This window comes from Heliangelus exortis, chromosome 1, assembly GCF_036169615.1.
Source record: "Heliangelus exortis chromosome 1, bHelExo1.hap1, whole genome shotgun sequence".
Taxonomy (NCBI): domain Eukaryota; kingdom Metazoa; phylum Chordata; class Aves; order Apodiformes; family Trochilidae; genus Heliangelus; species Heliangelus exortis.
In genome coordinates this window covers 139,654,406-139,671,744 of record NC_092422.1, presented here as the reverse complement: position 1 = coordinate 139,671,744, position 17,339 = coordinate 139,654,406, and the positions used below count along the sequence as shown (strand labels likewise).

The following is a 17,339-nucleotide window of genomic DNA, read 5'->3' as shown; positions in this document are numbered from 1 at the left end:
GTCAAGCATGGAGGTAACATCCTTTCTCATGGAAAATGTCTAGAACCTATGTTACCATATCTTATTATGGCCCCATAGAATTATTTGCAAAAGGAGTGGCCAGTACTGTTGCAGTTGCAAAAGACATTGCACAATCAGTAAGTTCCTTTCTTATATGGAAATGAGGACACTGATGGCTTCATTCATTGCTGTGTCTTCTTTAAAGTTCAGTGGGTGAAAGGGTGTTTGAAGATGTCAGGACACAAACAATCCCAGCTTAAACCATACAAAATATAATAATCAGAAGTTACTGATGTCCCTTTAGGACCCCATTCTAAATGGGTGAGAGGTCTCACTTCTGTTTCCAGTGAGCAAAGAGCACAGCAAACACCACCAGATGATAGAAATTAAATCTGTTCTTTAAACAATTTAACCAACAAAGCTTTATTTCTATGAGTCAGGTTGGACACTGAGTTCATGATGATCACATAGCCTGTTATGAAAACTGCCTCCACACTGCTGCCCCACAAGGTCTCCTTTCCATACCCACTCAATTTTCACAAAACCTGGAAGAAGTTATTTTCAGATCTGTATCTTTCAGATCTTAAAGTGACCAGCAGACTCAAGAGGAAGCCTGAAGGCAGAGAGATCATTCCTACCACCAAATTATGTTCAGTGTACCAGTCAGATGCTTCTACTTCCAAAATCTTCTGTTAGTACACTCAGTACCCACTTTTGATTAATCACATCTGAAGGTGAGATACACAACATGGTGTTTATCTTCAAAGTATCATACTGGAAGCTACCCTTTGAGCAATAAAGATTACAGAAATGGAAGTCCACATTATATTTTACATTCACAGGACTTGATATGGTGGAATGAACATAAATATATATTGTAATACATCTATTTAAAATCTCTTTTTTTAATATTATATTTTTACAAGACAAATTTGAACTTTGAACTGGTAGAATGTTTGTCCTATTGTGTTCATAATTGCCCCACAATGTTACTGATTGACAAGACACAAAGGGCACTAACAGAAGAGGTTCTCAATGAATAAAAGTACAACCTTTTTTACCATGGAAATAGTCAAAATTTCTCTGAGGCTGTACCGTATAACACATCCATCCTTGTTGGTTCTCAAAGTCCAGGTGAATAAAAAGCCCTGAGTAACCTGATTTGATCTCATGGCTGACTGCTTTAAGCAGGAAAGCTGGACCAGATGATTTTTTAACTTACCTAAGCTAACCTGAATTATCATAGCTCCTACTGAGGAAAACCACCCCAACTCATAACATTCTTCCCAATAATCTCTAATCTCTTTCATTTCCAACTTAAAATATACTTAGCTAAAACATGAATTCTGGCATATTTTATTGTTAACAGAGCTAGCTTTATCATCAGTGTACTGAAAAAATATAATCTCCTAGTGTTCCTTTTGCTGCCATATACAACAATAATGCTCATATAAGCCATTTGGTAGATCTCTAGATAGACTGGAGGAGCTGTCTGCATGAAGAAGTATTTTCTACAGCTGATCTCTAAAGTTTAGACAATAGTTTGCAATCATTCGAGGTGAAAGATAAAATCGATGTGTACTTATTGGTTTAAAACATTTTGCATAAAAATCATATGAAATACCAGTCTGTAGGGTTTTGTATCACGATGCAGCATACCTGACAGAAAAACAGCTGTCAAACCACTAGCCATGACTCAGTCTCCATTTTCAGCAGCTATGCTCTAATACATCTAATATTTAAAATAAAGTTTTCTCTTTTGTTATCTGGATCATTTAAGAAATCCACTTAGATGGAGAGCAGCTAAAGAGATATGAATATTTGTTCAAATGTTTGCTGCCTTCAACAATGAGAGACAGGAAACTATTAAAGCATATCCATTGCCAAACAGAAAAATAACATGGTTCCACTAATTCATAGGCATCAAAGGGCTGTATCATAAGGAATCTGTGCTTTTACAATTACAAAGATTAAGGAATACAATTTTTTTAAAATTCATCCCTTTAAAAAGAAATGTGGTGGTTTACTACAGTTTTCCAACAGACACATATTCTTTGTAAAAATACAAGCCAAGTGTGTTACCTGGAGATACCTCCTCTTTCTGTCTCACAGTATGATCCTTTGTGAATTTAACCCTCTGGTGAGCTCTGATGCAGGTCTTGCACAACCATTCCACACATTCCACACAAAACCCATGAGCTTCTGCATTGTCTTCACAGCTTGTGCAGACCTGACACAAGGAAGATAAGGTGGCTTTTAAATAAATATGGAATATAAATGCAAGGTATTGTTCATATATCATTAGGGCACTTCTACAGTTTTTTGAAAAAAGTGAAATGAGAACAGAAAACTGCCTGAGGTACAGGAACACTATAAATAACTGCATTAAAGTAATCAAATGTGACTCTTCGAAGAAAATGGTCATTTTTCCAGTGTTACTCCAGAACCTTTACCTGACATGACAGAAATCAAACCATTATTTTCTGCCCAGCACTGCACACTTATGAGGCATAAAATGTTTACTATGTACAATATGCTCTTGTGAAATATTTACTAACGATGGAAAATGATCAACACTGCCCTGATTTTAGAAGTCTCCCTCAGCTCACACAGAAACTTTCATTTTAGCTTTTGTTCACCTGCTTAGGAGTTCCAGGAAGTACAAACTGTTCTGAACAGCAGCAGGGCTCTTAAGACTCTGCATCACCACTAAGCAAGCATTCCATTTATGCTTATCAATAAAGCTACCCTAGAACAGATTTTCAAGCAGTGAACAGTAATTTAAACAGTGGTCTGTTAATTCCTGCAGCTATTTGGAATATACCCAAGAGACCTAGGGGAAAAAAAAAAAACAATAAGGAAAACCAACATGATAACAAACCAAAACCCCTCTGCACAGAGAGGAAAAATTTCTTTGGATCCACAATTTGAACAGGTTAAAAACTATGAATGATGGACAACACCACTTCACATGCTCATAACATCTTTGAGACCTCCTTTACAATGCACCTCTGTAGTCATACCTTCAAGGTGGCAAGGTAGTGAAAATAGTGAACATATGCAGATACTTTTTTAGGTAACTACCACCCATTTCTATCAATGTTTAGCACTGCTGTAAACAAAAGCCTCAAGATAGCTGAAGATTGCTACATCTTACAGCTCAGTGGTAGAATTCTGCTAGAAGGAGCAACAAGGAGAAGAATTTAGAATTTAGAGTCTGATTTTTAAAAAAATCCAACTTCTGCACCCACACAAGATAAATATAGATTATGATAAAGATCTTATGCAGATAGATAATTTATATGTAGAACTATGTTCCAGTTTCCCCTTCAAGAAAAAAGAGGAAAATTAGCTCAAAACTTGCCTTAGACCACATAGCAAGTTATTGATGGAACTGGAATTTGAACATAGAAGTTCCAGATACCCAGTGCTGTGTTTATTCTTCTGGATCATGTTTCCTCTTAAAGCAAGTATCTTCTGATAATGAAGTTACAACACAAGGGTTGTTGACCCCTCTTGCTGTCATTTGCAGTTTGAAGCAGTTCCTTTTCATTATAAGGACCTGCAAAGGAGAAAAAATTGGGCTTGTGCTCCTTTTTCTGTTTGATTACAAAAAGGAGGCCTGAAAGTTTTGTTTTGTTTTGGTTTTTAATCTTTTACTTGCTTTTTGTTTTTCTTCCCCCTCTTAGTACTGGTTGACTAGAGAAAGGTCAGAGTCAGAGTATTATTAAAAAGTAAAAAAAATAGAACAGCAGGTTAAAGGAAGTCAATTGTAAGCAGGAAGTTGAAAATATTTACTTGCTCTTAATCTCAACAACATTTGGAGGAAAAAAAGGACTTAAAGCCTCAGCACAGCTTCTTGTAAAAAAAATTAGAACAAGCAAGTATCACTGAGACATTACTTTAATGTTAATGTTTTCTCTCACAGAAATTCACATGAAAAAAAAAATTCCTCCCTTCTCCTCTGCCAATTATCCCCTCTTCAAGTGTGCCAATGTAACCCCTTGTTAAGACTGTGGTGAAAAACAGTATTGGTTGCATCATAGTAGCCCAAGGATCAGTCACATCAGCACTGCTGACTGGGTAGTGAACTACTGCAGGTCAAGAAAGCAGTTTCAAAATCAGTCTTGTTGCCAGAGAGGTATGATCAGCCTGTGCCCCCAGATACCCAGAGGTGGTTTTGCAAGGTAGTATGGAGAATAAGAGATTGGATAATTGTTTTTCTAGTGTAAAAAGACAAAAAAAAACAATAGTGAAAATAAAATAGGCAAAGGAAAAAACAAAGACCCACAACTAAAAAGGCAGGAACGAAGGGAAAGGGAAAGGGAAAGGGAAAGGGAAAGGGAAAGGGAAAGGGAAAGGGAAAGGGAAAGGGAAAGGGAAAGGGAAAGGGAAAGGGAAAGGGAAAGGGAAAGGGAAAGGGAAAGGGAAAGGGAAAGGGAAAGGGAAAGGAAAGGGAAAAAGGCAAAGGGAAAGGCAAAGGGAAAGGCAAAGGGAAAAAGGCAAAGGGAAAGAGGCAAAGGGAAAGGGGCAAAGGGAAAGGGGCAAAGGGAAAGGGGCAAAGGGAAAGGAAAAGGGAAAGGAAAAGGGAAAGGCAAAGGGAAAAAGGAAAAGGGAAAGGAAAAGGGAAAGGCAAAGGGAAAAAGGCAAAGGGAAAGGCAAAGGGAAAGGCAAAGGGAAAAAGGCAAAGGGAAAAAGGCAAAGGGAAAAAGGCAAAGGGAAAAAGGCAAAGGGAAAGGAAAAGGGAAAGGAAAAGGGAAAGGAAAAGGGAGAAGAAAAGGGAAAGGGAAAAAGGCAAAGGGAAAAAGGCAAAGGAAAAGGAAAAAGGCAAAGGGAAAAGATCAAACCCCCCCTGCCTGAAACAGCCCTTCCAGCCCACCTTTTGCAGACTTAGGCAAATAAACTTGCATAGTGACACGGTATTTAAAAAAAGTTCACAAGACTTCTGAAGTTATTAATTCCTCCTAGATTCCAAAATCTTTGTCAATTTTTTCAATATGCTTTAAATTTTTACCCCAACTGGTTTGACCTGCTGTAGTTGGAATTATATGAAGACTGTGATTCAACAACTAATAATCAGGTGCTGTCAAATGAACTGAAACTGCCAAAAACATATATTCCAACTTTATATCCCTCAAAGCCACCAAGTGGAAGAGAGACATATTTCTAAAATTTTTCATAGACATCATAACTCATACTGTCAAAATAGCTATGCTTGCCTAGGTAGAAACTAGATTCACTTCTACCCACTTCTTATTTGTAACACTCATTTTCAGATACAGCTTGGATTTTGCTAGAACTCCTCATCACTGGAATAAGTCATATAGCTAAAGTACAATTACTGCAAATATTTACTATATGCTTCCAAAATCTAAAACTTTTTTCGCTCTTATGTTTTGAGACTCACACAAGCAGTGCTTCGTGATTTCAAAGAAAACTCTCTCTAGTTAACCTGTAAGCATTTATTCTTAGACAGATATTTATTTTTAATTGAGTTTTCCTTGTAATTATATTTAATTCAGTTACTAGTTTTAGTATTTATAACCCCGGGAAGCATACATTCAGACTTCATTCAAATTTAATGAAAGCTGAAATTACTCAGCATGTTGCAGGCAAGTACTGTTTTTTCTGCTTTTGTGTATTTAAGATTTACATGCAAGAGTTGACATAATAGACTTGTCTCCCCAGCAACTGTAGTAGCTACCCACTCTTCTACTTAAATATACTTTGAGTATTAAAGAGATTTAAAAAGCAACCAAAGGTTTCCAAAGTTTCAAAGGAAGAGAGCAAAGTAGTCCAGATGAATATTCAGTGAATTAATGTTCCAAACTTCATCAGTGTAAATAAGATGCAATGGCTTCCCTTGCTGGATCCATAAAACATCAGTGCTAATAGTTCTGTAACTGTGCCTTGGTACTTACAAAGTCATCAAAAACAGCACCTCTCTTTTGGGATGTTCTTGTCATGCCCAAAACCTCTTGCTTTCAAAGACATTTTGGCCATGGTTACAGCTTTGATAAGCTATTAAGCATAGAAGTTCTTTAGAAGAATACATGATGGTTACTCTGTCACCATACAAAACTGAAGAAACTTTTTGCTCTAAGTTGTCCTCATTAATTGCTTTATTGTGCCATTCGGACCTGTTGTCTTAGTATCCAGACCTAGCATCACATCTAAACTTGTAACTTGTTTCATTACTACAATCCCAGCATTTCACAAAGTTCTTCATCCTGATAACAACATTCAGAACTCCCATATCAGTAACTGGTAAAGACAAAGTGTTCCCACTATAAAAGGGTATTTTTCATACATATATGAGAATTAGGATCTAGTCTAAATAAAATGCAAGTAATACCAATGTTATCACCCATCTTTTCTTCTGCATTAATCTTGCACTTCTCATTCTTACTTTCATGGCTGTGCTCAAGCATGAAATAATTTTCTTCTGTTAATTACCCTCACTTCTCTAAGTTAGTAATATTTAAATTTAGCATTTGCTTCAGTAGCATCTCTTGGTCTAGAAGCTCCTTTCCACTTGTTCTTATGAGTCAAGTATCATCCATTTTGACTTCCAAACTTCTTTCAGCATCCAATGATTTTTGCTAAATCTTTAAATAAATCATAATGCAACAAAAATTATAATTGCAAGAAAGCACAGCTGCATAAGAAGGGCACTGAGCTGCTAAAATCAGGCTCAGACAAGGTAAACATGATTTTAGATAGACGGATAGCATCTTAATGAGCTCCAGTGAGTTATTCTTCTCATTCCACAATGCCAGGCTCAACAATACATTATTTACTCCTAGATTTTTAATTATATATGCCAACTAAATATGCTAAGGAGTATTTTAGCATTATTGACATTTTAAACCTGAAACAAGCAAACTTGCATTTTAAAGTCCTTTTTTTGCAGTCTCTCTTGACTTGAAATAAACCAGTCCTTCCTGACAATACAGATGTACAGGACAGTCACATATATGGACCAGTGGCTCCGAGACACAATGATGCTTGCACAAAACCCACAGCTTGCCTCTAAGTTCAATAATTTCTTAAACATCCTGCTAAAGCTGTGAAAGTAACAAAGCCAAACAAACCACCTCAGTAAAAAATTTCTCTAAAATAACCAGTTTATAACAGAATTTGGATGATCTTCGATATAATTTTTCCTGCAAGTAGCAGTCTCTTTTCCACTCTTGTCTATTTTCCTACTGTCAATTTTTCTGTCTTTTCTCTTTGCTCCTTCAAAGGCAAAACAAGACAGACTGATTAGAAGGATGTATCATCCTTAAACCTCATAATATTCCCCCTTGGACAGGACAATGATCTGTTTAACCATTATTGAGTTACAGATCACTTTATGAAAAGGTGTAGGCTTTTTATGGTTCCAATGTCAAAGTATAAATGAATGTGCAAAAAGCTACACTATCACACAAAAAAACCCTAATCAAACAAAACAGAACTGCACAGCATTTACTTCCAAGAAGTAAGGTATACACTCTCTAGGCAGATATCTAACAAAATGATAGAGTACTTTTTGTGTGCATGGATACTACTCTGCTGGTTGAGCAGTCTGCTGCTTTGCCTTTAACTACTGCAGGAACTGTGCTGAGTTCAGCCAAGGACCTTACTTGAATAACAGACACACTTTATGTACTTCAAGACTGCTGTTTTTTCATAGGAAGAAAAAGAAACAAAGACTAAAATTGATGAATGAGAAGGAAACTACAGAAATACAATTGATTTGAAGAATCTCCCTGACATCTCCTCACAACACTCAACACTGGATGATTCCAGACCAGCTGCCAAAATATATGGAACTTCTCTAAATGTCTCTGCAGCCACCCAGGATCAGAAGGTAAACAAAAAGTTCAATCCAAAATACAGGTGTTTTGCTGCAACACCCTGAGGAAAAAAAAAACCAAACAACCAAACAACCAAACCAAAAAGCCACATACACAAAAAAAGCAATCTACAAACTGTCCTACATAGAGACCACTGCTCATCCTTCCAGACTTCCAACTAAATGTCAGTTTCTCGCAAGGTCTATAATTTCTCAGAAATCCAGTTCTAAAATTCCTTATAAATTGAACAGGGTTTAGTGGTTTCTGAGAAGTAAATTAGTTCCTCTTCCTCAGAGACGGAATAGTCAGTGAGCTGGTACCACAAACCTGACTAGGTACTTGCATCTGTTCCAGAGAGAGGTACCCACTCATGTATGTAAGCACTTCATCACAGACTATGCAATAAAGGGCCTCTAAGAAGCCACTCCCAAAATGAATCCATCAAGAGCCAATTATAGAGGTCCCCAAACCAGGAAAGCAAAAGAGAAGCACTTACCAAGGAGCCTAAGACCTGAATGTTTTGAGATGAGTTAAAATGCAAGCCACTTTGACATAGTAGCCTTTTTGCAGTCTTATTATGAAGAATATGAAAATATATATGAAGGGGGTGAATTATTTACAATAAGCACCTGGAGTTTAATAAAAAGTTTATGAGTAAAGAGATAGTTGAGATACTCTCTTACTAGCCAAACTTAGGACATGCAATATGTCCTGTGATACCTGTGATACCACACATTGCTAAACTGTGGCCCTACGCAGATGTGATTATTTATTTTCTAATGCTTCCGTGTTAGTACTTTCCTCCTGAAAAATCATCATGAGGGAAAAACCCAGTATTACTATTCTTGCAGATAAGCAGGTTTGGGTTTTGTGAGATGGCTATTATTACATTGCAAAAGGAAGAAGAGACAGGCTACGTAAGAAAAACAAACAAGGAACACCTACAGTTTGTCACCTTCTCCAATGAAATGTTTGAGCCTCTTGCTGGATTAGTGCAATCCAGCTCTATAGTGCTGTGTTTTGTCAGTGCTGAGGTAAGAAAAATGTAGCTGATTTCACTAGAGGATTCCATTATACATCGAGATGTCTTGACATAGTGTTGTTTGGGTCTCAGATTCAAGTGCTTCAAGTGCCCTGTCTAAACTATAGAAATTCCCCTTCTAACACCTATTCCTTACTTTTATCTTTTGCTATCACAATGCAATTTTACATTAGCAATTAAAAATAGTTTAGCATAAGGTAACTACCTTCTTCACATTCACTTTCATCGATTTTAACTGATTTTCTAGAGTAAGTTACTTCATGTGATAACAGTACCTGGAGTCTTTTTCTGCATATTAAGAGCAAAAAGGCCACACAGGAAGAAGCCAAGGTTATGCACACACATCCAAAAGTTGTTAACTTGATTACATGTTAATGCACTTACCTGATTTGATTTCTCTACTGTGCTACTGGGAACCTCTGTGGTATCCTTCACAAAAAAGTTATCTATGATGTGTCTCTCTGCACATTCCTGACCACAAATTGGGCAGCGGATAACACCAACTGAGGGGAAAAAAAAATCTGATTACACTTGCACAATGTAAGATAGATCAAACAACTTCAGAAACATCTTGTAGGGATACATACTTTGAAAGATTGTTTTAATGCTTCCCTGTCAACAAGGTGCAAGTAAAAAAAGAAGCTAATTCTCATCCATCACTGAAGTGACCTTTACCTGTTATTCCCTGGTGATGCATTTCTTTCAACCAAGGTCAAGCATCTTTTTGTTTCAATCCTATAAAGAACTTGCCTAAACCTTACAGAAAATTAATTCATTTTCTCTAAAGGGAATGTAAATAAGCAAGGGCCTCTCCCCTCCTTTCCTCTGCAACACCTGCTAGGAAACAACTCTAGGACAATAAACTCCTGGTTTAACAAAAGTGGAGAACACATACCTCAAAGGGCTAAATAGCTAATATCTATCACAAGAGAACAAAAATTACACAGTCAAGTTCCAAACTTGGGGCTCGACACTGAGTAGAACAGACTTAAATGGAAAAGATCTACAAAATAATTTTAAAGCAAACACCTTTCCTACAAGCAGAAAGCAGTTGGACTTATTAGTACTGAGGTTATCATCCACAAAAATTGTCTAAAATGGTAGATATTAACATCTCGATGTAAGAAAACTATCACAATGATTATTAAAAAATACTTAGGATGTGGAAATCATAATGCAAAGGCTACAGTAGAATAGTCATCTGAGTCCACACTGAGATAGATTCTAGGCCTATAGCTGCACAATTTTAGGGCCCTGAAGATCAGAGGAACCATTTTACTCATGGAATTTAACACCAGTATATAATACTTGCATGTTTAACTAGACCAGCATGGGCTTAATGCTGTTCTTGTTTCATTTTTTACAATAAAACTCGGAAGTACAGAAACTATGAAATATTTCCCTTCCTGCAGAAGATTATAATTTCTTAAGTGTTTCCTGTAAGATTTAAGTAACTTTTTCATAATGCTCTTCCAATACACTAGAGATCTAACTGGCCAACCCACTATAAATTGGTTCCCAAATTAAAGTCCACCAGTTTTACCAAATATGCTCTTCTGGAAATTCTGGATATTTAGCCAGCACATTTTCATTTGTGTGCAAGTGATTTCACTATCATCTGAAAGCCTGGTTTTACTTACTTGCCATTTTGCCAGTCTGCACTTCAATACATATTTGTTCAACTTTATTTGATACAGAAATTCTCTATTTTGGCTAAAAAATTTTAAACTTTTTTTTATACCATCATCATGAAGCATAATTAAGAAATCCAATTCTGATATTACAGTCAGTTAATACAACTCCAACTACCAAATTTTGCCTTGTATCAAGCAAATCAATTTACCACAGCCAAGAGTGAACAAATTTTCTAATATGCAAGCCCCACAATTGCTGAAAAAGACTATTTTTTATATTTTTCAACAGTGCAGACTACAATCAGACCTCTGTTTCCTTGCTGCTCAAGCTGAAACAATGTATTCAAATTAATAAAAAAATAAAAAAAAAGAACACTGCTTGTATTCAAGTGAAGACAATACACTAGAGTTTACCAAAGCTCATGGATAAACATGCTTCTCTTTTAACATAAAAAATTTTAATGATGTTACCAGGTTCACCTACTATAATTAAGTACTAAAGTTTTATTTGGAAATAGTAATTTTCCAGTAAATTTTTACTTTGCAAAACTAGTTACAAAATGCAGCTTTTTATATAAAATAACACAATTACACACAGGCCAATGAAAGTTTTCAGCCTTTCATCCAACATATATTGTACAGTTGTGAACCATCACAAGTCTGACAGGATTTAAGTCAGTTCATGGTTTTTGCGTTGCTTGCAGTCAAAAATTCATTGGCACAACCCTAAGAGCACACAACTGTAAATACCAGACTGCAGATTTATAAATATGAAATATTAGGAACAAGCACAGGAAAGTTACCGGATTTGCTGTTTCTCAGACCTGTTTTTGAAGACAACACATTAAGATTTAATTTTTTTCATCTAGAGAGTCCTCTTTTAGAGTAAGATGTGGGTCCACTAACGTGGTACATCGGGTTTACATGTCTGAATTTTGGTAATGGGTGGCAACGATGAGCTGCAAAGGTGTACTCTGTGAGAAGACACCAGAAAGCCAATTCCAGCCAGCTTCAACATGGTCCTGCTGCTGGTCAAAGCTGAATCCATCAGCAAAGCTGGTGGCACCTCTGCGTACAGAGGTGTTCAAGAATGGGTGAAAAAAACTGCTGTGCAACAACAGCTGAGATAGAGTAAGAAAAATGTGAGAGAAAAGCAGCCCATAGAGAAAACCACAGTGAAACAGATTATCCCCTGCAGCATGTGGAAGACCACATAGGGCAGATACCCACATGGAGCCTTTGGAAAGCCACATGTTGCAGCAGGTGGATGTGCTCTGAAGGAGCAGTCTGTGGAAAGCCCATGCCAAAGCAGGCTCCTGGCAGGAGCCGTGTCCCATGGGGAGATGCCCATGCAGGAGCAGGCTTTCTGTCAGGAACAGGGGGTACCCACACTGGAGCAGCCTGTTCCTGAAGGCCTGTACCCCACAAAGAGGACCAATGTTGGGGCAGGTCTTGAAGGATTATATCCCATGGAAGGGACACCATACTGCAGCAGGAAACATGGGGGGTGGATGGAGGAGCACAGAGGAACTTCTATGAATTGACCCCACTCCCCATACCTGCTCCACCACCTGAGAAGGAGAACAAGTAAAGTGAGGAATGGAGGAGTGAAGTTGAAGAGAGGTTTGAGGGGGAAGGGTTGATTTTTTTTTTTTGTTTGTTTGTTTGCTTCCCCCACCCAAATGATTTAATTGGCAAAAAAAAAAAATTATCTTCCTCACTGTGTTGAGTCTGTGTGGCAGGGATTTGGTAGCAGTCCCTGAAAGGACTGGCTTCTGTGAGAAGCTGCAAGAAGCTCCCTGGACACCAAAAATCCAGCCCTGCCTCTGGGTCAAGGCCATCAGTGAAGGTGGTTACACCTCTGCAATTAACTATTTAACAGGGGAAAAGGAAACTGCCAAAGGACCTGCAGCACAGAGAGGAGTGGAAAGTGAGGAGAATACTTGTGTCGACACCACAGTCAGTGAAGAGTGAAGGGGAAGAGAAATACCAGAGCAGAGATTCCCCTGAAGCCTGTGGAGGATCACTATGGACAGATACAGACCCACCATCTGTGAAGGGTCACAGTGGAGAAGATGTGGATCTGCAGCCATGGAGGACCCAATGCCAGGGGAGGTGCCTGTTCCCGATGCAGCCGTGACTGTGGTCAGCCTGCTCTGGAGCAGTCTGTGCCTGAGGGACTCCATCTCTGGGAGGGACTCATGTCAGAGGGGTTCCTGCAGGACTCTGTCCCATGGGAGGGACACCACATTGAAGCAGAAGAGACTATGAGGAAGTCCTCCCCCTAGGGAGGGAGGAGATGCTGAAAACAACACATAACAACCTGAGAGCAAACCCCACTCCCTGGGAGGGGAAGAGGTAGAGAAATCAGGAGCAAAATAATTTGTGCCTGAGAAGAAGCAGGGACTGGGAGGTTTTGTTGTTGTTGTTAATTTTTTTTAAGATCTCTTTTTACATCTCATTATCCTAACTCTGTTTTGACTGGTAACAAATAAAATGTATTTCCTCCCATCCAAGTCAAGTCTGTTTTGCCTGTGACCGTAAGAGGTACATGATCCCACCTTGTCCTTGTCTCTTTTCATTATATTTTCCCTTCCCATCCCACCAGGGAGGAGTGAACAGGCAGCTGCATGGTGCTTCGTTGCCAGCTGGGCCTGAACTATGACTCTCACCTTGAATCTGTTTTGGTCATGATGTTAACAGGTAAATTATCTCCCTCCCTTTATCTGTCCTGCTGAGGAGGAGGAGAGAAAAAGCAGCTTGGTGGGAATCTGACAGCCAACCTAGGTTAACACACCATACGTAGGCCTTAGAGACAGACAATGTTTCTTGGTGGTTTTTTGTTGTCATTTTTTTGTTTGGTTAGCTTGGAGGTTTTCTGGGGGGGGTTTGTTTGTTTGTTTGAATTCTGTCTTAGCTGGTAGGAGAAGTGAAGTGGAACCACAAGAGATACTGGTTTGGAGGTATCTTTTCAAGTTTGATATGGAGAAGACAGAGTCAGGTAGAGACACTACATAACTTAGTATCAATTACAGTATCTGTACCTCCTGTATTGGAGGTCTAATCCAGTTAAGAATATTGCTAGCCACAGAAATCTTATGGCTTGCTTCTTTCCCCAGGTAAAATAGACTTGGATCATTATTGAAACAGTGTCATTGACCTCAAACTAGTCTAACTAGATGACACCACATACTGCAGTAGATCAAAAGAAATTTGATTTAAAGGTTAGGAAGAAACCTTTAACAGACGCATGCTGGAGTCTTTAGGTATCAACAAAAACCCCAGAACAGTGTACAATAAATACCAGCATATTAATGACTTGATAGTTTTTAAAAATTATTCCCTGTATCAAATATTTTTATTTATAATGTATTTTGCACGTACAGTGATGATTTGCTAATGGAATCACAGACAGAAGCCCTTTTTCCTCATGCAGTTTTCCAGTACAAAGGCTTCACTTGGACCATGGACAAGTATCCCCCCTCCTAGGTCCTCAGTTAACAAAACACAACACTGCTCACTAAGGATTACTGCTCCCTGATTAGGAGTTTGAATTGTTTTGGTGCACAGTCAGGTTGGTTTAAAGTCATAACTGGCAAATGGTCTCAAGACAGCTGGCTGAAGGAAACAGAGCAAAAAGCTTCTGTGTTCTCCTAACAAATGCTGTAGCAACTAATTGAATTTTTTTTACAACCAAAAGGACAATGGTATTTCTCAAAGAGATTTCTGCTCTTCAGAGTTTCAATATCATAAAGAAGGAATGCAATAGAAAAGCAAGTTAATATAGCCTCAGCATTTTCTTACTACATTTCATATATGTATTTGCTTTTAACATTCATTGATTATTTTTTTCCTCAAACGTTTAATTACATTTTAGGCTGTTCCTTAAGCATGCATAGAATGCATTCCTAAATTAACCTCTGAATTAATTAACATTTCCTCCATCGAGTTCCTCTTCAAGACGCTTTCCTAGTGCTACAATAGACTGAATTTTTTTCAAGTGTTGAGGTTTGGAAGCAATTGTGAAATAGCTTTCTAACCATGCTTCATCTTACTGGCAACACTTCCTTCCTCTTGTTTCAAGACACCTGCTTCCTGCATTGTGCTGCAGTTTACTTCAGTGCTTTCAGGGCTGGGAACCCTAGCTCTTATACTGTGGTCTGTTCAAGGAAATTCAAATTCTGAGTAGTACAATATTAAAAGCCATTAGTTGATTTCCTTATATGAAATGGTAAGGAAAATAATTCATCCTCTAATGATAAACTGTAGGAGAACCATACACTTTCATCAAAACAAAACCAACATCATTGCTTTACAGGAAAAAAAAAAAAAATCCTTAAACTATTTTGCTGTTTATTTCCTCCTCCTCCCAAAATACCCACAGGTTTGTTAAAAGGAATGAGGGCAAAAGAGAAGAAATGAAAAGCTGCAGCATGGAGCATTATTAACCCACATGCTGAGAGATAATGAAATTTCACTAATTCAAAAATTATCTCTGCAATTGGTATTTGCTATGCCAGGTATATGTTCTTCAAGTACACTATTAAGTCAGCCCAAACTTAGTATTAGCACAGCAGACACTGTGAAGGACCAGATGGAGGAACCACCTCCATGGGACCCTCTTAGTCTGCTCAGCAGGGAGCAGGCACCAAATCACCTCTGCAAACTCCCTCCCCATCCAAATCCTCATCAGCATCTCCAAAGGGAGTGCTGGAGAGGAAGGAGACAGATATGGTCTGCATATGGCCTAGGGTCTGGTAGAGATAAGGTCTGCTCCCATTATTCAATCTGGTCTGTTTCAACCATGCTTAATAAGTGAAACAGGCCTAAAATATGAGGGGCTGCACTGGTGGTCTTGGGGAATCTCATCAACATCAACCCTCACCTGTTGGCTGGCTCAAGGCTTGGATTCAGGACTGGTGATTTTCTCTCTCTTTTGCCCCCTTTCCTGTTCTCTGTCTCTGGACTGAACGGGACACCTCCAGTCTCCTGCCGATAATGGGCAATTGACTCATTTATGCTAATGACATCTCTCCTCCTGGGGAGGAAAGCTGGAAAGAGTTTTCCCTCTCCTTGGGCCAACAAAGGACCAGGGAATCATTTGCCTGGAATAGCAGCAATTCGGGGGGTATACAAGCAACACTGGGGTTCCCATTTAGGCTTCCTCCTTCAACAACACCCGTGGTGGTGACTTTCTCAAACTCCCTTTTTCTTTTCCTTTTCCTTTCCTTCCCTCTTCTCTTTCTTTCTTGCTATTTTGCTCTCTTCTATCCTGTCTCCTTCTCTCTCCCTCTCTTTTCCTTGTATCTTTTCCTTTTCTCTCTTTTGCCTTGCAACATATCTGCCATACCTTCAAAGAGTTTTATCCCTTTGCTTGTGTTATTTCTCAAATAAAACTTTATGCTTGCACCTGACCCTTCGTGGTTGGACTTCGTTCTACAGATCCAAAAATCATAAGTAACTTCCTAACGTAAAAGACACAAACCCACTATATTTAAATAAGCGCTGTCAGAGCAACTGTAGTGCAGCAACATCAGAAACAGCATCAGATCCAGCATCAGATCCAGGTTAGCATTTTGGCTAACACTGTTCAGGTTAAGTATATTCCTGAATGGTGAGGCTCTACTACTTATCCTGATTAAACTGGGAGTAAGGAAGATCTCTAATTCCACATTAAGGTTCCAAGCTCAGCTAATCCTTGACCTATTCAGCTCTTAAGAGCTTTGAGATATTTGGATGCAAATTGAACAATATAGTTAGGAGGCTTCCAATGCGAACTTATTATTTTAGTGACGTAATTTTCCTTAACATTCTCCAAAAGAAGATTTCTTATGACAGCAAATTGTCAGAAATAAAGAATTGCTATTTTTAGTGTAATTTCCTTTCAGAATGCCTGATGCTGCACTACACTCCAGAGACACAGGGAATATCTGAGAGATCTAGTAATACCTAGAACAGGAAACATATTGAGACCAAGCTTCCCTTCCTCTCTACAGAGTGGGGGGGGGTGGGGAACTGGGTAAGGGTTACCTTGCATTTTCATAAAATTGCCTGAAGTAGCATCACCTATCATCATCTACATCCTTCAGTTTAAAGGACAGAAACAACTAAGATTCAGCAATGACACCAGCACAGCAGATCAGCTACAGGTGTAGTTAACCAGCAGCCACAGACCGAATCAGAGTTAGAAGGGGACTCTTAGAGACCACCTGCCCAACTCTCCCACTAATGTGGGATCACCTACAGCACATTACACAGGACTGCATCCAGGTAGGTTTAAACATAGCCAGAAAAAGTTGTTCTATTTTTTTTATTGGACTTAGCCTTCCCTGACTGCCTATTTGTTTCAAACCATGGGTTTCCCTCTCAACCTTTTGTCAAGCATGAGTTGAGTAGCCAGCAGATTTCCCACTCCTACAGAACCTTGCTTTCTCCACTGATAACAAGAGACCCATTTGCTGATTCTGACCATCATTCATATTCTTCACACCAAATGCAAATCACTTCTTCTATTCTCGTAGTGTCCATTACAATGGGTTAAATGTGGGCAGGATGAGAACTCACAGAACTAATCTGTAAAATAACTGAAAATTTCAGTCCATTAGGGCCTGAAGTGCTGCAAGGTTTAGTGGATAATAATCAAAAAAGACAAGACAACTGATAAGTAGAGAGAGATTAAAAAAACCCAAACTATTGTTAGACACATGTACAGTTCCTCTGTAGTCTTAGCATTTACTGAATCTTCAAAAGAGCAACACTGTAAGGGATAAGGACTATATGCATTAGAATGCCTTTCACTGAGAGCAGTCTCATTTTACGTGG

The 17,339-nt window shown here is 38.6% G+C and overlaps 1 protein-coding gene across 1 annotated transcript in view; it reads right to left on the bottom strand.

Annotated features, from left to right (window-relative positions):
- Positions 1–17,339, bottom strand: part of TRIM24 (tripartite motif containing 24) — a 62,149-nt gene that overhangs the window by 26,927 nt on the left and 17,883 nt on the right. Inside the window, exons 2-3 of the mRNA XM_071727580.1 lie at positions 9,268–9,386; positions 2,083–2,230 (exon numbers count right to left, since the gene is read on the bottom strand). Of these exons, the coding sequence (XP_071583681.1) occupies positions 2,083–2,230; positions 9,268–9,386 (267 nt within the window). The remainder of the gene's footprint in view (positions 1–2,082; positions 2,231–9,267; positions 9,387–17,339) is intronic.